The sequence below is a fragment of the Scatophagus argus genome, chromosome 20, assembly GCF_020382885.2.
Source record: "Scatophagus argus isolate fScaArg1 chromosome 20, fScaArg1.pri, whole genome shotgun sequence".
NCBI classification, from domain to species: Eukaryota; Metazoa; Chordata; class Actinopteri; family Scatophagidae; genus Scatophagus; species Scatophagus argus.
Window position 1 is genome coordinate 6,394,656 of NC_058512.1, and position 23,160 is coordinate 6,417,815.

At 39.5% G+C, this 23,160-nt stretch overlaps 2 protein-coding genes across 3 annotated transcripts; both read left to right on the forward strand.

Annotated features, from left to right (window-relative positions):
* Positions 1 to 724: 724 nt before the first annotated feature.
* On the forward strand, positions 725 to 11,656 carry LOC124051185 (alanine--glyoxylate aminotransferase 2, mitochondrial-like). Its single transcript, XM_046374246.1, has 14 exons — positions 725 to 911; positions 2,437 to 2,525; positions 2,774 to 2,964; positions 3,092 to 3,215; positions 3,304 to 3,398; positions 3,844 to 3,937; positions 4,144 to 4,237; positions 5,480 to 5,580; positions 5,685 to 5,777; positions 6,328 to 6,460; positions 7,386 to 7,474; positions 7,638 to 7,787; positions 8,715 to 8,813; positions 9,976 to 11,656. Exons 1-14 carry the CDS (start codon positions 833 to 835, stop codon positions 10,075 to 10,077), a joined length of 1,533 nt encoding a protein of 510 aa, XP_046230202.1. The 5' UTR covers positions 725 to 832; the 3' UTR covers positions 10,078 to 11,656.
* Positions 11,657 to 13,508: 1,852 nt separating this feature from the next.
* On the forward strand, positions 13,509 to 23,160 carry LOC124051184 (alanine--glyoxylate aminotransferase 2, mitochondrial-like). Of its 2 annotated transcripts, XM_046374244.1 has the most exons (14): positions 13,509 to 13,704; positions 15,167 to 15,252; positions 15,986 to 16,176; positions 16,285 to 16,408; positions 16,497 to 16,591; positions 16,671 to 16,764; positions 17,468 to 17,561; positions 17,870 to 17,970; positions 18,181 to 18,273; positions 18,681 to 18,813; positions 19,270 to 19,358; positions 20,355 to 20,504; positions 20,955 to 21,053; positions 22,668 to 23,160. In XM_046374244.1, exons 1-14 carry the CDS (start codon positions 13,608 to 13,610, stop codon positions 22,767 to 22,769), a joined length of 1,548 nt encoding a protein of 515 aa, XP_046230200.1. In that variant the 5' UTR covers positions 13,509 to 13,607; the 3' UTR covers positions 22,770 to 23,160. The 2 variants fall into 2 exon arrangements, with proteins under 2 accessions (XP_046230200.1, XP_046230201.1); XM_046374245.1 differs by lacking the exons at positions 13,509 to 13,704; positions 15,167 to 15,252 and adding an exon at positions 15,317 to 15,422.

Sequence of the window (23,160 nt, forward strand, 5' to 3'; positions counted from 1 at the left end):
CGTTTATACAACTAGATTTATTACAGTCTGCCAAATGTTGAGACGCTAACAGGAAGAGGCATAAGGAGACGGGCTACAGCTTTGTAGAAGTCTAAAAATGACTAATCCAGAATGTCCAGGACAAGTCTTGTCATGAAATCTGACTGTGTTTTCTCAATAATCAAGTCCAACACCATTTTAAACCTTTTAGTCAACAGTAGAGTAAACAATCATAGAGCAAATAGAACAAATCATATGACCGTTTGCTTTGGGAATTAAAATGGTCTACCTTTGAGTCATTGAAGTTGGAAGATATTCTACAAAAACGTCAAATGAAAAGGGGCCAGTTCATTAGAAAATAATTTGTAAAATCTAGAACCTGGGGATTTATTGTTTTAAGAAGATTAATTACATTCTGTTTAAATGACGGAGAGCTCAAAAAGGTTATATGAGAGCTTCTGAGCTTCCACTATTATTGAGCAGCCCATTTTTTAAAAAAGGCCAATAGACTTGCCTTAATGCACACAGCCTTACAGAAAGTTGTTTTTTGTTTTTTTGATACCTTGCTCTCCAGATATCAACAAACAGAATGAGAAAGTTTGACCCAAACTGCCAAGCAAGTGAAGCTTTGCGTTTGATTTCAGACTATGAGTAGTAGTGAACAAACAGGTGGTTTATCAGTGCGCTTTGACTACGTACGTTTACGCAACCCGTGACGTTGCAGAGATGCGCTGACTGCCCAGCCCAGAAAAGTTTTACAAAAAGAAAAAAGAAAAGCTTGGTGTAGACTGCCTTGTTAGTGTCAGACGGTGAGGGCAGTGGGATAGTTGTGTGTCCTCTGGGTCTGCTCAACATGTATAAGCTCGCATCCCGTCTGTTATCAGGACAGTCCGCCTGTCGGCCATGTCTGTCCAAACTCCACTTGGCAAGTGGTGAGTTTGCTGCGGAGACGAGCAAAAGCCTCGCTAGCGTTAGCTTACTTATGATCTGTTGCTGCTCAGTTAAACCTAAAGTTGGTTTGATTTAGCCTGTTTGTGTGGCATAGCAGAAGCGACACTCTGGTTTATAACCTAATTAATGTGACCTAATCTTACATATTCGTCCTGCTAAATGCACGTTATCTAAAACTAACGCGGTCGAAAATAATGCAATTGATAGATAGATACTTTATTGATCCCGAGGGAAATTCAAGCTACAGTAACTCCTGTCGTCTTTAGCTTTTTACTAAAATTACAAATAAATATTGTAATATCATTGTGATGTTATTTCTGATGTTTTAACACCCGAGCATCGTTTTAATGTTGCTCTCGGGTCTTTTTTCTTTGTAAACTCTTAAGTTGTAAAGTAAGTTGTCTCCAGCTGTCAGATAAACGCAGTAGAGTGAAAATACAATATTTAATGTGGTGGACTAGTAGGTTAAAACTGCATAAAGTGAATTGTTCTTGTGATGCTGTTGAGCAGTATTGTGTTTGCAATGTTTTGTCCTACCCGTTTATATCAATGAGGGTAAAGTAGATAACAGAAGCACACCTCTATAATGCAACAAAATCTCAAGAGCATTACAGACCGCTGGACGGTTGTTTTTACATCTTCCACTGCAAGGCGTGTTGGACCTAAATGTAAGAGTAATACATCAAAGGAAATTGCAGCTGAAGATGTTGAAAAGAAAGTAAATTGCAATGCAGAATTCTTTGTAATATTATGACACTAGAACTGGTTAAAGTGAAGCTGCACAGGTGTGCACAAGTTAAATGTTTCTCTGGAGATAAAATACAACATTTGGCTTTGTTTTAGTCAAATTAACTGAATAATTTCCAGCTAAATTACTGCTTTTTCCTATCTTAAATGTACTTTGAGAGAGCAGTAGTCTGACTTGTTTTCACAATTAGGTTTGGGGAGGGCTAAAAGAGGGAGAGCTAAAAACTTTTGAATTGGTTTGACATTAAGTCAAACACAGAATGGATGGAGGTGGAGCTGCTACGCCTCTTTTTTATGGGCTCAGCAGGAGCAGCTGCTGAGTTTAGTCAGTTGCTGCTGACTACATGTTAAATTTTTTACATCCGAGTAACATTATTCACGAAAGAGTGAAAACATGCAGCACGTTGTACAACACAATGTGTGATTTAGAGTGTCAGTCTGACAACAAACGTGAAAGAAAATTCTGAATGTCACGCAACAATAAAAGCAGCAACACCAATTCTAATATACATGTATCTTTAAAGAGCTTTTATGCAGATAATAAACATAAACATAGAAAGGAAGATGAGAATCATAAGACTCCTTGGTTAAAATGCTGCTGACAGGTCATTTAATAACTGACTCCCGAATGTCACAGAAATTTCATAGTAAAGTTTTGGCCAACCTCAGTCCAGTAACTGAATCAGCTCATGGAGTTTCTCTAAGAACAATTGTCTCTTGCTTGCTGCTGTTTGAACCTCAAACACGAATATTTCACAGGTGCGTTATGTCAGAAATCAGCCTTCAGATACGTTTCCGCAGATGTCCCAGAGATGCCCCCATGCGATTTCAAACCCGAGGAGTACAAGGTAAAAGCATACAGTATCTCTGTCTTAGGCTTGGTATTCTGTTATCATCTCAGTTATTAATATAAAATGTTATTATGTTAGAATAAGTACAGTTTTCATTTACAGTGGCACTTTCACAGGCACACGCATGGACCTCAGTTGCACTTATGAATGCATGCCTCCACATTACCTGAAAAGTGCTTTCCGGAGAAAAACTTTAATCTATCTGTCATCTCTATCATCTGTCCTATGTATTTGTTTCTGCCAAGGGTATGTCCAAAGAGCGGATGATGGAGATCCGCAGACAGCTCTGCAACCCCATGACCATGAAGGTTACCTACTATAAGAAACCAGTGTTTGTCCACCAGGGATACATGCAGTGGCTGTGGGACGTGGACGGCAGGAGATATCTGGACCTCTTTGCAGGAGTGGCTACAGTCAGTGTGGGCCACTGCCACCCGTAAGGTCCTTTTTTTCCTTTACTATATTGCGCAGTGGTGTTTTATTCTGATGCACAGTTCCTAATACAAATCATTCATTGAGTCATTGCCATTCTTACTTGTGATACCTGACATCTGCGGGTGCAGGAAGGTAACAGCAGCCGCAGAGCAGCAGTTGAAGAAGCTGTGGCATACTACAAACATCTACGTCTATCCTCCTCTCCATGAGTATTGTGAGAAACTAGCTTCCTACTTGCCAGATCCTCTAAAGGTACCTTGGTGTTTATTTTTGTATTGATCAGGTGAAAGCAAGAGCCTGGACTTGTAGGTAAGCTGATGGTCTTTGTTTACCTGTCCAGGTGATATATCTGACCAACAGCGGCTCAGAAGCCAATGACCTGGCTATGTTGATGGCACGGCTTCACACGGGCAACTTTGACATCATCACGTTCAGGTACAAGCCTACAATTAAGAAATATCAATTCTTTGTGTAATTATGAAGCACGTAAAGATATCTCTATCCTTAGAAACAAGTAAGAATTAGGAACATGACTTGAAAGGCTGGGATAGAAAATTGACAGGCTTTGTTTATATTTTTTACTTTTTCCCAACCTGGTAACAGTTTTTTTTTTTTTAATTGGTTTTGCAGTAATTTATTTATTTATTTATTTATTTGTTATCAATTCAAGATGCTTTTAGGACAAAAATAGATTCTCTTATGACGCACAGCCCTTGAGAAACGTGTAATTTGAGTAAATAGCAAATGAAAGGTTGATAATTGCAGCTCCTGCTCTTGAATCTGAAAAAATAATGTGAATGTGCGTTATAGTTTGGCTCGCATTTTCCTATGATTCTGATAGTTTCATTGTTAACGTTTCCAATTCGTTTTCCTCTTTCAGAGGCTCGTACCATGGTGGGAGCCCACAATCCATGGGTCTGACTTCCAATGCTACATATAAATACCCCGTTGCCAATGGTTTAGGCTGCACAAATGTGTGTATACATTAATGTATTTGAATGTTATAAGAAAAATAGACTAATTGATTATGCATAGCATAGTTCTTTAAATTTTAATACAATTTTAATGAAGTATAACACATAATATGGTGATAGAACGGGGGAACCTTTTTTGTGCTGCATTACTTATGAGTTGTTGCCATGAAGTTGATCCAGCTGACCAGTTTTCTGCCCAAAAACAGACCATGTGTCCTGATGTGTACAGAGGCCCGTGGGGAGGAAGCCACTGCAGGGACTCTCCTGTGCAGACCATCAGAGAATGTAGCTGTGCACCAGGTACACAAACACATGCAGCTGAGGCTCAGCACACTGACACTGCTCTCCTAAACTGGAAAAACACACGACTGTTGACAGTGAGATTAAGCATCGCAATGGCTGTTGCAGTATCCCTTTAAAACCTTAACCTTGCTCATGCCTATCTTGATTGGCCTGACTCATGCCGGATGTTGTGTATTTTCCTATGTATTCGGCAGCCCAACATCCACATAAAGCTGCATGTTTTGCTCGAGTGTTGTCTTTATCCAAGGTAAAAAACATTCTGAAGTGAGTGCTGAGCAGGCCTTTGGTACAGCTAGAGGCTATATTTATTTATAGTAGTCGGAGTTGCGGTTCACAAATTGCAATTCTTTTCTACAACGTGAAGGACATGAAGGTAAAACAGCTGATAATAACCCCGAGAACGAGGCAGAAGAAGCTCAGAATTGCCCGAATAAAGGTCAGAGTTTCCTGCTGTTAATCATTTACCTCCGTTTACCATTTTCAGAACTCTTTGCCATATTGAAATCCCGTGTCTCGGCTAGAGCACGTACGTGGAAATAGACAGCGCTGCATGTTGGCGTATTTCGATGACTGTTGACACAAAACAAACAAACCACTATGCTGCTATATGATATATCAATCAATAACAACCCTGCTAATGTGTGTTTAAATGTGGCTGTGAGTTGTTACAGTGGTGGGTAGTTTGGACAAAATGAGTATCGTGGCAGCTAGTAGTCCTCTCTCAATGCACAAAATACAATGTAATTACCAAAATACTCAAAATCCCAATATAAATATCAGATGTCTTAAAAATAGAAAAATAGGACCGTTGACTGACTTTTATTGCCGTTAACTTATTGCTAATTAGCTGTGAAGCATGTAGTAATATCAGAATTTTCTCACAGTACTACTTGATGGAGTTTAGCTCCCAGCCATTATTGAAGCAGTGGACTTACACTGTATTCTTTCATCATCCCATCAGCCATTTTTATACTCTTTCATTTTTTTTTTTCATACAAATTAAAGCCAGTTATTCGGTTTGGCTTCAGTGCTTTCGAACAACCTGTAAAATATTTCACATCTTCCATGCATTAGTGATATTGTTCAACTTCTAAGCCAGCAGTTCAGTCTCTTGTCGGCATCTCACCATCATTCAGTGGCACTCACAACATGATTTCTACAAAAACTGCTTCTCCCGTTTGTATAATAACATCTGTATTTGTTGAATGTAATTGACTTTACCTTTGTTTGATCCCACAGGTCAGTGCATGGCAAATGAACATTACATTGCTCAGCTCAAAGAGACATTGGCTACGAGCGTCCCAAATCAAATTGCTGCTTTCTTTGGAGAACCCATTCAGGTGCAAAATTCTGTCGTGGAATAAGAAATGTAGTCTTAAGGTTTGCATGTGTTTGAGTTAATTAAGATGGGACTGTGATCTGTGAATGTGTTTGGTATGTGCAGGGAGTCGGAGGTGCTGTGCAGTATCCTAAAAACTACCTGAAGGAGGCTTACAAACTTGTAAGAGAGAGAGGCGGCGTCTGCATTGCTGATGAGGTTAGACTCAGATTTTAGATTTCCTTAAAACTTTATGGATGGATTGGCTAAAACTATATTGATTTGTACAAAAACACTTGTGCGTTACGGATTGTGACAAAACCACCGCTGCAAAAAAGATGGAGCCTGTATTTGCATGAAGTTAAGCTTTCGCTGTTTACACAAAGCAACACCATATCTGAAAAAATACACAATTATGTCAAACATGGAGAATATGGTGAATAAATATAGATAGATTTATTATTATGATACAGTAATTTCTTGAGATTGCTTAAAAAGTAGCCAGTTTAACAATAGCTTAAAATAAAGCAATATTGTTGACAGATGATAGCCAGCGGGTTATCAGATTGCATTTCGACTGATGTGTTGCACCTCCACAGGGACTTTTTAACTGCGTACAACCAAAGCCAGAACATTTCCGATATCAAAATCGAGCCCCTTGCTTGCAGATTCTGTATTCATATACAGATATCTGTTTATGGGAATAGTATGTTTCCATTTTTCCATTGGCAAAATTATGAATAAACTTGGTCTGTTTTGCACCTGACAGGTTCAAACTGGATTTGGGCGAACAGGAAGCCACTTCTGGGGTTTCCAAGGTCATGAAGTTATTCCTGACATAGTCACAATGGCAAAGGGTATTGGCAATGGATTCCCAATGGGAGCTGTTGTTACAACACCAGGTAAGGTAATTCTATTAATTAAAAAAAGGAAAAACTTTAAATGCAGCTATAAAGCATGTGCGTAGTGTGTTGTTCTTCATTATTAACACAACTAAAACAACCCATAAGAGTATTGAGAGGAGGGGAAATGCCTCCAAGGGGTGGCACGGTGGTGCAGTGGTTAGCACTGTTGCCTCATAGCAAGAGGGTTCCAGGTTCGAATCCCAGTCTGGGCCCTTCTATGTGGAGTTTGCATGTTTCCCTTGTGTGGGTTTTCTCCGGGTACTCCGGCTTCCTCCCACAATACCAAAAACATGCACATTAGATTAATTGGCTACTCTAAATTACCCCTAGGTGTGAGTGTGAGAGTGTGTGGTTGTTTGTCTTTGTGTGTTGGCCCTGTGATTGACTGGTGATCAGTCCAGGGTGAACCCCGCCTCTCGCCCGTAGTCAGCTGGGATAGGCTCCAGCTCCCCCGCGACCCTGACGGATGAGCGGTATAGAACATGGATGGATGGATGGATGGAAATGCCTCCAAGTTCAACACAACAAATCTCGTTAGCCTTCCCTTCAGGTGTGCATTAATGCAGGTTATGACTTTCTTTTTGCAAATGCAAAATACAAAAATTATCAATTACCTTACTGGTATCGGCCATGAGAAACAGGCCAATACCATTACCCAACAGCTATGGGTATAAGCTGAAAAGACTCCATATCTATCATATCTAAATATAACAATACTATAAACAACACTGGTCTGAAAAGGTGTTCCTTATCTGTTAAGTGCCATAGCTCAGTAATCAGCCTTTAGCTTCACCCAAAGACCCAGCAGCACGTGTTGTGTGAGGAAATCTGTTTTTGGTAGAGATTTTGATTTGAAGCAGCAGTGGGTGTAAGCTTGTTTATTTCAGTTGTTTTTTTCTTGTGTTCTTTCTTGTTTTTCCAGAAATTGCAGCCTCGTTTGCCAAGGGAGTTCACTTCAACACCTTTGGAGGAAATCCTGTGGCTTGTGCCGTTGCTTCATCAGTGCTTGATGTGAGAGTTCGTCTCTCCTGTTCATAAGGAGAGAAAGTTCAGTTCAACCAAAATTCAGTGTGATTCTGCTTATTATTTTTGTAGCTCCATCTAAAAAGTAAAATTTAAAAGTATATTTCATGAATTATAATTCAAACTATGACTAATTATGTGTTTTTAACAGACTATCAAAGAGGATGGCACGCAGCAGATCAGTCTTGATGTGGGCACCTATCTGATGACAGAACTGACAAAACTCAGAGACAAGTACGAGATTATCGGCGATGTCCGTGGAAAAGGCCTGCTTATCGGGGTGGAAATGGTCAAAGACAAGGTATGCTTAACTTATAACAAGTGACATTGAGCTCACATGCTTTAGTAACGTGTGTGTGTCTGTGCTGTGCCTCTCGGGGGCAGGGTTCAAGCACTGCCCCAGTTAACCATTAGCCTGAGCAGCAGTGACCATTTGTAACTGTGAAGGAAGCAATCTCAGGTGCAGTGCATGTGCTGCTCTCTGAAGCTCTAACATCCTTCCTTTTTGTTCTGTTGATACCATTTTACCTGCAAAGGGAAGAGTCCAGAAACCTCTGATTAAAATAAACGAGTGCATGGGAGGAAATAGAAATGTGAAATATGTTTTCAGTTTTATTGACTTCTTCTTTTTCTCTTCTTCTCTGTTTGTAATAGCCTGCTTTGTCAGTGTTGTTAAAGGGTCTAATCACAGAAAGATGCCTTGTATCTGACAAGGTTGTGAGGCAGAGAGATTCTGGCCTCTCTAACTCCATAATTTGCTTTTTTTTTAACCTAGAAACAGTTGAAAGTGACTGGCTGCAGTAAACACACCAAAATTAGGTAGAATAACAAGGAGAATTTCAAAATTTATGCTGACCATAACAGTCTGGGGTCAAATGTAAACAATACACCAAGACTGATTTAAAGGGAGTGAGTCTTAAAATACAAACTACAGTCTCAAAAGTGACCATCAAATTGTTTAAACATCTCTGACAGTTTCAGTAACTACAAAAAAAGAGAATTCTGTATCCCTCAGGTGTCGCTTGCAAAGAAAGTGGAAGTTATTTTGAATTCCTGTTGTATTTCTTTCTGTACCTCTGCCCACACAAACATAAATTTTAAACATAGTCGACTAGTAGTGGAAAACATATGCACAAGTTGGCCATACCAACATTCAGTGTGTCCTGTCAAGCTTGTTAGATGTGTGGGTTACTGTAACGCATCCATGCTTCCTCTTTATCATCCACAGACTAGCAGGGATCCGCTCCCTCCTGAAGCAATGAGTGAAATCTTTGAGGACGCCAAGGACATGGGAGTCCTGATGGGGAAAGGAGGAATCTACGGACAGGTACAAGCCCTCAGCTTCAGTCCCTCTGCTGGTTTTAGTGTTTTACTGCGGCAGTATGTGGTATAAACACAGCTGGCCCCTGCATCATCAGGGTTGTTGTTTTGTTTAAGTAACATTTGCATAGCATTTAAATAGAGCCTCCTGCAAGGGCAGTGTTGCTTTTGGTAATGTCCTGACTAAAAGATTCACTCTGATCATGCATTTAAACATGGACAATTTCGTCACTTATTTGCCATCTCGAGGAAATTCAATCAAATGCAACTGGACTTAGTTATTTGTCTTTGAAGACGTTTCACCTCTCATCCAAGAGGCTTCATCAGTTCATGCTCGCTTGACTAGTCAACTAGACTAGTCGGACTAGTCCCAGCCTAGGTGAAACCTCTTCAAAGACAAATAACTAAGTCCAGTTGCATTCGATTGAATTTCCTTGAGATGACCATGACCTGGATGAATGAGAATATTCACAGGCTTATCACTTATTTGCCATTTAGTAGGTTCAGCCTCTCAGCACAACCATGATGTGAAGTGTGCTATTAACCATCTCAGACAGCATTTACACAGCAAGGTGCTTTTACTTTCTTTAGAAAATAAAACACTACAGATGTTTTTGCTGCATAATGATAATTATACAAGAGGAAAAACATTAAATATTGAGCATATGTTTTTATCACTCGACCATTACTGAGTCACAATGTTCTGTTACAATAATTCACTCCTAATTTTGTTAACGGAAAAAAGGGAAGTATTAAGAACATGAAAAGCACTGTAGCTATCTAAAGCAATTTCTCTGAGCTGCTCTTTGGGATTTAGTATTCATTGCATTGAATGTTCTGTAATTTCAACTGCAGTTACCGTACAACGTTGGTTAAGATATGTGGGCTGTTTTCTAAATTGCAGTTCCTCCTGGAATTAAGTTTAACTCACAGAACAGATAATTCATAAAAAGCTTTCAGGAAACAAAGCCATTTCAAAGCACGACCAAAACCTCCAGAAAACATTTCTCTAATTGTTTAATATTTGAACTGAATTCTGTATCCTATAAATATTTATATTTCTGCTGCCGAGCATATGTTTCAGAAATGTGCAGAACAGAGAACCTGTTCTGGTTATATATTTGCCTGCTAATCTCCCTTCTTCTTTCTATTTTCTCTACAAATGTCAGACCTTCCGCATCAAACCCCCCATGTGCATCACGATGGAAGATGTAGATTTCTTCCTGGCAGTTTTTAACAAGTCCGTCCAAAACTACATGGAAAGAAGATGAAAGTCAAATTAAGGTCGGCTGCCCAGGACCAAACCTGCTCAGTGGTGGATTGCATTTTTTTTAACTAAAATGTTAAAAATTCTGTCATTAATCATGTTGACCTTCAGAGCCTTTGCACAGCAATTGTAAAAGGGAATGTTTAGCTATGTTAACATATGTTGCAGTTTGAAGACTTAATACACTCAAGATAGCTCAAAACAGTAGTGCACAGTGCCTCTCTAACACCTGACCTAAAATTCGTTTTGCTCTTTTTTGGGTCTTCTGAATGTAGTTGGATGTAATGTTTTATGATCGTTTCACAATTTGTAATTTCTGAGCACATGCTTCCTTATTGTTTATAGATGTGAATGTAATAGAAATGGATCTTTGAGCTGGAGATACAACCGTCTGTGCTGTAACACATTGGTCACACTGCCCCCTGCAGGTATTTGTAGGTCCTACCTTTTGTTGTATAAAAGTCAAAAACAACAATGTTTTTTATTACCTTTTTTATCCCATCAACATCCTTCAATGTGGCACTAATATTATAATTTTCTCTTCATTGTGGATCCAGCCAGATCACTTCCACAGAGCCTACCTTTGCAGTGCTCAAATAGTGGGTAATTATCTGTGACCACTGTACAGGGATGATCAGTTCAATTTATATAATGCCACATCACAACAACAGTTGTCTCTTGACACTTTCCAATTAGAGCAGATGTGGACCAAATCAAATACATATCTGATTCTTGCTAGTGTGATGGCTGTGTGAATGGTCAGATCAGAGTTCATGTGGTTTTTCTCCCACCAAGCATGCTCACATCACTGTTGCATCATGGATGAAGCTACATATGAAAGAACATAGAAACAACCAGAGGAGGAACAGGAAGTTGCAATGTATTATATAGAAGGGAAGATACTTCAGTTACAGCAGTCACACAACACTGCCATTACCACAGTAGAAAATTCAAGTAAATACCTACACCACTGTTTTGATGATGGACTGTGATTTTCTGTTGTGCAGCAGCGCACATAAGTGTGGGATCGTGGAACAGAAGTGTTCACAATGATCTCGGTTACGGAGATGAATTTGAACAGTCAACAAAAAGATTAGATTAGAAAAAGAAATCTCGATGAACCGGTTGCACAGCAGGAAAAATGCAGGCAGACTTAATAAGTGCAATGATGGTTCACTTCCCAATAGTGTGTCCCAATCACAGTGAGCCAGCATGCACAACAGCAGGACATCCTCAAAGTGGAATGCAGCAATATGTCAGTAAACGCATCTGCAAGAAGCCGCAGGAAACTCACCAGTTGCTGTTTGTCCGGTCCCTTGCATCACTTGTCTTGGTTTGCAGTGTGAATGTATTCAAAGACTCACCCACCTGAACACCTGTATCTGCTTTCTCATTGGCCATGCAATAAATACATGCTTATTTGCATTCACTCTGTTAGATTACCCAGACATGTTTGCTGCTTGCCTGTCCAGCCTTTTGGACTTCTGCCCTTCTGCTGATTATTTCTCCTCCTCTGCCAAGCCTACCAGGTATTAATTTTAGCCTGTTATCTGTCTACAATTAAAGCTGAGCATGGCACTTTACCTGCTTGGTCTCTGAATTGCATTTTCGGGTCCAAAACTGGTTTACTCACTCGTTATAATTATATGGGATCCTTTATTTGTCTTTGTAGTAATCTGTGTGTGTGTGTGTGTGTGGTCTGTGTACATATGTATTCCATACCAATTTACTATTTTTTTTTATCAAAACTGTGAGGCACATGAAGGCTATTAAAGTCTCAGATGATTTAGCTAGCAGTAAATATGATTCTGTCCCAGTTCAGACCAGAAGGAAACTGAAATCATGATGACATTGCAAACACCACTACATTTATAACAGGAAAATGAGTTAATAAGTCTTGGTCCTTTCATTAAGGAGGCTTACACTTCTTAAGTAGCTCTCATAAGGCTTGAGATTCAATCAGTAATTCAGTTTGCTCATGATGAGGTGAGGTCTGCAGAGGTTGCCATGGCTTCCATCATCTGGCAGTAATTCACACCTTAAACTTCATTTCACAACTGGGGCATCCTAAAGATCAGGGTGGCATTATTTGTATGGTTCAAAGTAGAGAGATTTTAATACCTTTCTTCCAATTATTACATTTTTAATTTTCTCATAAAATGACTGATTAGATCACCCCTCAAAATAGCAGACAGCTCGAGGATGACAACATTCAACTTAATCTAACAAAAGCCAATAATGTTCAGACCACTGAGGATTTATCACTGTTAAAACTGAACAACAACCAAAAACAAATATGTTTCCTCTTGCCTGTACTGCCATTCATCCATCTAAATTGTTCTGGTGTGATTTGCCTAATTTTCTGTAATATAATGGAACTACGTGGCACTTTGCTTGTGGTGCTCAAAGGACCACGAAAATACATTTGAAAAACTCAACAGGAACGTCTCTTTCCAGAAATTATGACCCAGCTGCTCAAGACAATCCAGACTTTGTTGTGAGCAGTTTTGTGTAGGAACTATTTTTGGCATCACACATCTCCAGCCTGGTACAGAAAGCTCAGAAATGACCCACAAGGAAACTTTAGCACCCTGACTGCAAACATTACAAAGCCGCATGGGATGTGGACAGAAAAGGATCTGCACGTGGGTGATTAAAACAGCCCAGAACATCATTGATGACCAGCAACAGAGCACCTGTGATATCAGAGAGGTGAGGTGAGGTGCCTGCACAGAGCTCATCCACCCCAGCCACAGCCTGTTCACCCTGCTGCCATGTGTCAAAGCGACACAGAACTACCCACAGCTGCACCATCAGACTACAGAGAGCTTCTTTCCTCCATCAGGCTGTAAGTCTCCTCAACTCCACCTCATTCTTCACATTCCTCTGTAAAGAATGATACTGATCTTTCTGTTGAGTTCCCTCATTCCCATTAGGTTAGCCAAGTTAGCATTCATTAGCTCATGAGCCTCCCATATCAATCAACTGCCAAGTGAGGTTGGTTAGAAGAGCCTCAGAGACATTGAGAAGGGTGTCACATGCTGTTTTTCTTCCTGCAGTGCTACTTGTGTCAGTTGTCCTGTTTTGCTGCCTGTTTAGATTTCATTCTAGTCTAAATATTTGAATATCTTCTTACTATTCTGTATTTGTGGCATGGAGGGGGCTACAATCGCATTTCATTGGGCATAACTGTATGGCAATGATGACAAATAAAAACTTTGAACCTTGAATCACACTCCCACTCACCTCAGACTGAGGCCAGCGTCTTCTCTGGCCACCAACAGGAAAGAACCGGAACCACCTAAGATCTCCTTCTTCCTAAACTCCCAATCAGTGAGCATGTAGTAGAAATAGTGACCAGGTGCCACTGGTTATATATTTATGGATGTGACGTAGTGAAATCACTGTTGTTTGGTGGGAAGGGTACCATTGGCTGAGCACTGTCCACCCATCCTTGTGACTTTGTAGAAAAAGGAAAGTCTTACGCGAAGGCAGTAGGATAACTGAGTCCCCTGTGTTCTGCACCTGTGCAACATGTATAAAATTGGCTCCTGTCTAATTGGTCGCCATGCAGCTCTCATGGGACAGTATTGCTGTTCACCTGGTGTGGCCAAATTTCACCTGGGAAGTGGTGAGTTACCATGGAGATAAACAAAAATCCTAATTTATTCAAGGTCTGTTGCTGATGGTTACACAAACGGCATAGGAGGTCTGTCAGGTAGTCTTTATGTTTGTCATAATAAGTGAAGAGTTTCAGGCCACGGTTAATTTTAACAGCTTGTTGGCTCATGAATTAATTATACAGGACAAAATAAACTGTCTGCATAAAACTTAAGATAACGTTTAGTTTAATTGTATTGGGCAGCAGTATCATTTTTAGTTTAATCCTTTTGTGTTTTATTTTATTTCTTTTTTCTATTTTGTTTTTTACTGTAAAGCACAATTACATGAGTATTTCCTTTTTTGTTGCTTTAGACTTCTACACCACCACATTTGGGCCAATATTGTACATTTTACTACACTACATTTGTTTGATTAGTTACTAATAATTTAATTTATTTAAAATTAGTTATTAGTTACTTTGCAGGTCTATATTATTAATATAAAATAAAATAGTAAATTCTAAAATATTATTATACATTAAGATACCCACCTTTACCAGCTGCAGCAATGAAGTGTTGATGACATTATTGCATTAATAATCACAATCCAGTAATATTCTGAAAGGGGCCAATCTGCAAATTTATTTTGATACTGACCTTCTTAGGTATATTATCCAACCAAACCACGACACTGAGACATAATTGGGTCAAATTTCAGGCAACTGCCTCATGTTAAACTACAGCACAAAACAGTGCAAATATTCTATAATTCTAACTATAATTAATTCTGAACACTTTTCAATAAAATACTCGTCTCTTGTTAATAAATTTAAAACAGTAAACAGATGTTGAAAAGTGAGAGTTATGGACATGTTATTTTGTACATAATCTCTGATAATAATCCTTGTGCGCTAAAGATAAATGTTTCTCCAGGAGGTCAATTCAAGTAGATCATAAAAACCTGTGTGGCATTCAGACCAGTTCTAACTGGCCTTTTCAGTCATCAGAGGAGTAGAGAAAACAGGAAGTATATATTTACCTCTTTAACTGCTTAACTTCACAATGTGAAGTTAAGCAGTTAAACCATCAACAAGGTTACAATCTGATTACATATTGACTAGCTAATTCAGAATGTCACGAAATCAACAGAAGGGCCAACCATAATGACATCAGATGTGTACTCTTGGAGATAATAAGAAGTGTGGTTCCAGATCTCTTAATTGCTGCCCACGTGATTTTATCAGCAATTCACTGGCTATTCACAAGTGATGGGCAGTTTTAGACTACAACAAAATAAGTCCCAAATAGCAATGAAATGGCAATCTCAAATGGCAATTTCATTACAAGTGAACTCGGTGTGCTTTTCACTGTCTTTTTATTATCAAATGAAGTGCCGTGTTATGACAGAAATGTCGCAGTAAGGCTTTCTAAGGCTCAAAATCTTGAAAAACAACCTCTTTTACCCCTCTTCATGAATTTCACATTTCACAGGTGCGGTATATCAGAAATCAGCCTTCAAGCACCACACTGGAGACCCAGAGATGCCTCCATGCAATTTCAAACCAGAAGAATTCAAGGTAAGACTGATGCAGCAACCAGCTTTCACTGTTGGGCTGTGTATTCTGCAATGGCTTTGATTAAAACAAAACAAAACAAAACAAAAACCTACTGTGGAGCAATGTATCGTGTGTTCATGTGTATTAAACCATGGATGGAGCCATCAAGATGTTACTGTCAACTACAGAGGGTAGTATAATACACTTACAACCGACTGCTGTTGGACATAAAAGTATAAATGCACAATGAGATAATTTAATGAACAACAACAGTAATGCAAGAAAGACATGTTTTTTGAAAATCTGATGTTAAAATGAATTGCTGGTTTTGATTTGGATGGAGAAGCAGCTGAAGGGAACATGAATTATTGTAGCAGGAAAGGATTTTGAAAGTTAGATGAAACCCCAGGAAATGAAAGATATGGAACGCTATGATGTCCGAGTAGAGTTCTGGACTTGAAGCATGAATGAGTAGACAAAAGATGAATAAACCGCAACGCTTGAATATTGGATAGGAGCTAAACTGTATTGCTGGATTTAAAAGTTGGATGATGAGTTGGAAAAATTCTTCCAAAAGAAATCTCACTCTGAAAGGAAAATGTCTACCTGCTGGTAGTCTCAGGGAAATGGCATAAATGAATTCCTTTTGAGGCAAAATTTTGCCATTTTAAATGCTGGAGTGTGAGAGACCTTTGATCATGCTTGTGGCACAATGAGAAAAGTGTTTCCTCCTGTGTTTTTATGTCTGTGTTAGGGTATGTCAAAAGAAAAAATGATGGAAGTCCGCAAGCAGAAATGCAACCCTGTGACCATGAAGATTACCTACTATAAGAGACCAGTGTTCATCCACCAGGGATACATGCAGTGGTTGTGGGATGTGGATGGCCGACGATATCTGGACCTCTTTGGCGGTGTGGCTACTGTCAGTGTGGGCCACTGTCACCCGTAAGGTCCTTTGTTTATGCTGTGTCACACAATGATAACCTTACTCTAATGTACAATTTTAAGTCAGAAATGTTCATTGTTCCTCCAACCACTTAACTGTGGGTACAGAAAAATAACAGCAGCAGCAGTGAAGCAGTTGAAGACACTGTGGCATACTACAAACATCTATGTCCATCCTTCTCTCCAAGAGTATTGTGAGAAGCTAACCTCTTACTTACCAGATCCTCTTAAGGTAATGGGGTGGATTTGATCAGGTGAGGGCAGGAACCTGGACTTGTAGGTAAGCTGTAATCTCTGATGGTCTTTGTTCATGTGTCCAGGTGGTATATCTGACCAACAGTGGCTCAGAAGCCAATGACCTGGCTATGTTGATGGCACGACTTCACACGGGCAACTTTGACATCCTGACTTTTAGGTACAAGTCTTATTTGTTTCGTAATTAAACCTGACTAAAGTTTTTAGCTACGCTTTGCATTAAATGCATTATCTTCCAGAGGGGCATACCATGGAGGGAGCCAACACACCATGGGTCTTACCTCCAACTCGCCATATAAATACCCCATCGCCAATGGTTCAGGCTGCACACATGTATGTATATGTGCATTAATGTATTACAGTGCCATATACAGCAATACACAACATAATACACATATTAATTTATATTTTAATGAGGTTGAATGTAGCTTGATGTGATGTCCTCTTGTGATGCTGCCATTCAGGGACACCTAAGCACATGCATGAGTAACTGATGATCACTGTTCACACAGCCATGAGGTTCAGAGCCTGCAGTTCAGTGCGTTCAGCCTGATGCAAGTCTAGACTGCTTCATTCAGTCCAGCAGAAACCAGTATGGGCACTATACACGAGGTTAATAGCTCATCGGCTTATTATTACAACTGAGTTATCAGATTGTGATTGTCAGTGGCTTTAAGGAACATCCTGTGCATTATTGCTGACAATACTCCTCTCAGTCACCTGATAATACTGACCTGTTCCATCACACTGCTGATTCAGTGTAGTGCACTCGGAGTGGTTTGCATGAGTACTGAACAGACTGTATTTTATGGGCAAAAAAAAAAAAAAAAAAAAAAAGGTGGATGGCACAAGACCTGCATCTTTCAACCTCTCAAAGAGCTTTTGCATTTTGAAAAATATACACTAAGTTCTTTTGTATTTTGCTCAGAAGTGTGATTTCTGTATGCTGTATTACTTATGAGTGACTGAAGCCATAAGGTTGACCTAGCTGACTAGTTTTTTTTGTTTGTTTGTTTGTTTTTTGCCAACTAAACAGATTATGTGTCCTGATGTGTTCAGAGGTCTGTGGGGAGGAAGCCACTGCAGGGACTCTCCTGTGCAGACCATCAGAGAATGTAGCTGTGCACCAGGTACACAAACACATGCTGCCATGGCTAAATAAGAGTATTTCTCTTGCTCTCCTGCAGAAAGTGTTTATAATCTCATGCTGCAACAGACTTTTAAGATGTAAAATTAACTTCATGTAGACATTAGAAATGTAAACCGTGGAACTGTGATATGATATTGTATTGTACTGTATGGGAAGACATGAAACAATTTATTGAATAATTACCTAAGATGTTGAAAAGTAATTTATTTTGAAAATATTGCATTTATACATGCTAATTTGTGTGTTATTATTGTTACCAATAGTTTTTTGTTTTTTTTCATCTTACAGGTCAGTGCATGGCAAATGATCAATACATTGAACAGCTCAAAGAGACATTCGCTACTAGTGTCCCCAGTCAAATTGCAGCTTTCTTTGGAGAACCTATTCAGGTACTACATTCAGATGTGGAGCGTTTACTTAACTTGACCGATTGTAAGTCGAGAATGTGATATCTTCAAATAAAAATCTGAATTTATTGAGTCACTGGAAACGAAATCAAGAAGTCTTTGGTTATCAAGCCATTTGGCTGTTCTACAGTGTGGATGCTTGTGCCAGTTAAGATGAGACTGTGAGATGTGAATGTGTTTTCATTTGCACAGGGAATGGGAGGAGCTGTGCAGTACCCTAAAAACTACTTTAAGGAGGCTTTCAAACTTGTGAGAGAGAGAGGAGGCATCTGCATTGCTGATGAGGTTAGATACACGTTGTAACTAAGGTCGGGTACTATTGGCCTCAATTATTCTATTATAATGCTCTCAAGATAAATGTGAGTATGAGAACTTGATGGAAATTTGTGATAACAAGTTACCTGTCAGAACCTGTTTGCTTTTAGTAGAATTCAAGGTTCAAGATTTTATTGTCATTATATATTACAGGGCTGCACAAGGAAGTGTGGCTTCCTGAATGCTATAAACACAGAAAATGTTTAAACGCAGATTTAAATATTTAATTTACAATAGAATTTAATGATAAAGGAAGCATTTCATTTTAAACCTCACCTCATCAATCTCACTGATTACCAGTGATGCTCTGGGCAGTTTTAATCATCCACATGCAACGTAAAAATGTAAAGAAATGAATATGGTTTTGCACCTAACAGGTCCAGACTGCATTTGGACGAACAGGAACCCACTTTTGGGGTTTCCAGGGTAATGAAGTCGTTCCAGATATGGTTACAATGGCAAAGGGAATTGGTAACGGATTCCCAATGGGAGCCGTAGTTACAACGCCAGGTGAGATGATACTGATGACATAAACAAATACAGCTGAATGATATGTAGTTTTACTCAGCTATATGATATGGAAGCCAACAAACAATAAATGCACCGAGATAAGAACACTGACAGACCCTATTTTATGTGCTGATTTCAGTACAGTGTCACAGCCTTGAAACCAGCATGTCTATTCCTGCGACCGGATGTGTGAACACAGGTTGCTCCTGTGTTGTTTGCTGAAGTGTCTAGTTGCCATAGCTCTTTCTTAGTAATCAAGACTGTTTACTTGTTTCATTTCCCTGTAAAATCCTGCTAGGTGGCATTTTCAGAAAAAAGTTTCAGAAACCAACATGAACCCACTGCAAAACCACAGAGATTTCCACAAATTATTTTTAATTCGTGCAGTCTGAGTTTTAGTTCGAGGCAGCAGTGAGTGAGTGGACGTGTGAGCTGGTTTATTTCTATCTTTTCCAGAAATTGCTGCCTCTTTTGGTAAGGCCTTCCACTTCAACACCTTTGGAGGAAATCCTGTGGCTTGTGCCATTGCTTCATCAGTGCTTGATGTGAGGATTACTGTTCTTTTTCTACATCACTTCTGTTCATTAGCACAAGAGAGTTTAATTTGATCAAAATCGAGTCAGGAGCAGAGGATGACAAGCCATTAAAGTACATTGAGTTACACTTTTTTTCTTTTCTGCTGCAACATAAAACATATCTGCTATGAAAATCACATCCTGTGTGTGGAAAACCCAAAAGGAATATTTTATATTTTTTGGTTCCTTCCACTTAGATATTAAGCCATCAATTCACTTTGTCTGCCTATATTTGCATAAAGCAGCGAAGTCACATCGTCAGACGGATAGTAATACTGATAAACATTCAGCAGCCTGCTACACAGTTACAGACATACAAACAACCCAAATTATGACTATGTCTGTAACTGTGTAGCAGCCTGCTACACAGTTACAGACATACAAACAACCCAAATTATGACTCTTTCTAACCTAAAAACATAAACACATGTATTGTGCTGCTTGCAGAAGAAGCAACTGAACAAACATTTGCTCTGGGAACGTGTACCACAAATATCAGTTTGAAGGCCAGACAGCTGATTAGCACCACAGTAAACACTGTAAAATCATAAATTCATTTGGTCTGTTAAAATGATGGTGTAGTCCTTAATCTCAGTATCACTGCTGACAAAAATGTGACTGGCCATGACTTACAACCCACAGTTTTTGTTTGTGTGCTGTGCTTGTTCCCCTGCTGGAGCTTAACCTGCCAGCTTCTGTCAGTTAGACGCAGAAGCCAACGTGCTCTCGCAGTGGAAAAGGAGACAATTTCAGCTTCAGTGTAGGCTACTTTGGCCTGAGAATTTGTAAAGGTGACCAACATGCACCTTGGCACTGTGACACTATTGATGACTTTTGGAGGGACAGAACACCATAAAGTCAGAGGAAGCAATTGTCAACCACTTTGATTTGCTGTTCCTCAGGTTCAGTGAGGCAGGAGCTGATGGTACAAATATGTTTTTTTTTTAAATTAACTCATACTAACAGACTATTGAAGAAGACGGCATACAGCAAAACTGTCACACTGTGGGCACCTATATGATGACAGGACTGGCAAAACTCCGAGACAAGTATGAGATTATCGGCGACGTCCGAGGAAAAGGCCTGCATATCGGAGTGGAGATGGTCAAAGACAAGGTATTGAGTTTGTGACACTCAGCTGTCCTCGCGTGTCTCTCTGTCCCCCCATCTGGAGACACGGTTTAGCTGTACCCCAGTTAACCTTTAGCCGGGGCAGCAGCGATCATCTGTTACTGTGAGGAGAACAGTGCTGCGTTACGTGTACTTCTGACTGATGTTTTTCCCATTCACTTCTGAAAAAGGAACAAACGCAACCAGAACTGTGTTCTCTTTTAGAAGTGCTTGAGCACTTGAGTACTTAAGAGTGCAAAATTGTACTGCAGCAAGCAAGAGCATCTAAAAAAATTATGATTACCTGTACTAAAGCCTCCGTAGATTGGTAGTCAAATTAGACCCTCACCAAGACCTGCGCTGATTAAAAGCAGTCAAACACTTAAATCTGACATGAAACATTCTGTCAGACTTGGTAACTTGATTTTTCTTTTTGACTACGCTAACCAACCACAGGCCAGCAGAGCGCCGCTGTTTCCTGAGGCAATGCGTGAGATCTTGGAGGACGTGAAGGACATGGGAGTCCTGATAGGGAAAGGAGGAGTCTACGGACAGGTAACGGCACTCACCTTGAAGTAGTCTGTTCTTCTGCTGGTTTATTTTGCAGGGTCACCAGCATTTGGTAACACCACAACAAAGTCTTAGGGAAATATTAAATTTGATTTGAAGTGACTTTAGAATAGGGCTGTAATTTTACAAGAATCAGGCAGAATAACTTCAAGATAAAAACTGTACTTCTACAATAAAGAAGTTGTAATGTTCAGGGGCATATTGTGCTGCGTCTCCTTTCCTTTTAACAATACTCAGTAAAGTCTGAGGACACAGATTGCTTTGAAAGCAAAATTCTTTCCAATTCTTGATTAATATACAACTTCAGTGACTCAACAGTCCAGGGTCTCAGCTGTCGTATTTTGCGCTTCATAATGCGTCACGTATTTTAAAAGCGAGACAGGTCTGGATTGCAGGCAGGTCAGTGTGGTACCTGCACTCTTTTACTACAAAGCCACACTGTTGTGACACGTGCCAAATCTCTTCACATAACGATACGTGGATGCGTTTAATAGATTTTGATGCTAATACTTCTGTACTTGAAGTAACAGCTTGAATGCACTACTTATTTGCAACAAAGTGTTTTTACACTTGTACTGCTACTTTTCCTCAAGTAGAAGATCACAGTACTTCTACCATCTGTGAGTACAGCCTGAGGGATTGAAGGACACAGAATTCAATGCTGTTTCATTCCTTACATGCTTTTATTTTTCTGAATTGTTTCATGTGGGCTGTAGATGGTGAAATCCATAAATGCTTGTAACTGTATGTTGAGAGACGTTCTTCTCAAACTGTTTTTTTTTTTGCAAAGTGGTGACCCTCATCCCCATCCTTCCTTATGAATGGCTGAGCCTTAAGAGGATGTCCCTTTTACACCTGTTTAGCTGTGGGAAGTTGCAAACAGGTTTTGTTTCTTGTTTGTTTTTATGTTTCCACAACTTGCACAGTCTTTGTCGCCCCCATCCCAACCCCATGAAACATTTTGTTGGTATCAAAATCATATAGGTTCTTGAGGTAAAACATTAAATATTATCTTTGAGCCGTTTTCAGCTGAGGATATGTCAAGAAGGATTTATTTTTTATTTTTATACATTGTCCCATGGCTTTTCTACCCTTTCACCCTGCATCCACAAAGCCTCATGTTCATTTTAGTATTGGCTTGATAACTAAAAGGATCCCCATTAAGAGATGATTCTATGTTCTTAACATGACACATTTTGCCAATGATTTTATCCAGGTCATGTCGCCTTTAGGACGATCTATTTCAATTTTACCTCCATCTATGCTCTTAGATCATCTCTGTAAAAGCAGTCAATTGCTTTCACTGGCTTAGAAAAATAAAAAGGTATTTTTTTGTTTGTTTCTGTCAAAATTGCAGCACCACAACCAGGCTACACACTTCATCTTGTTTATCCAAAAAGAATCATCACAATCTCCTGTTTTAAAGGTGGTTAGTCCACACAACGTGCTCTTTCACACTGATAGATCCACTTGAACATAGCTTATGCATATTCCAGTGTGCCTTTGTTGTCTGAAGTGTGTGACACAGGATGCTTGACCAGCTTACTCATATTGTCCCTGAAATCTTTCCTCTTATCTTTTGTTTTGCTGCCACGACAGACCTTCCGCATCCAACCCCCCATGTGTATCACAAAGGAGGATGTAAATTTCTTCCTGGCAGTTTTCGACAAGGCCGTCCACAGCTACATGAATAGAAAGTGAAGACCAACCCTGCAAACCCAAACAATTTCTAATCATAACTCCTCTTGTCGAACTGAACTTTTAACGCTCCACTAATCTGCATGTTGTAATTATGAGAACTCTCATGCTGCTCCTTCAGAGCCTTTGTTTTCTTCTTAATGAAGACTCATCTATTGAATGCACCAAACAAGAGGAAAAAATGCATGTGTGTGTCTTTATTACTAACTTGGGGTTCATTTTGCTCTGTTCATCTACTCAGTCTACACTGTTATCACTGTTTCACAGATGGTGTATGAAAGAGTCAGTGACCTCTGAATGGAATAATTGTCTCATGTTTGAAACAACCTAATCGTCTGTTCTTTTACATTATTTGCTTAACCATGCCTCACTAATAAAGCAGAATACAACTGCA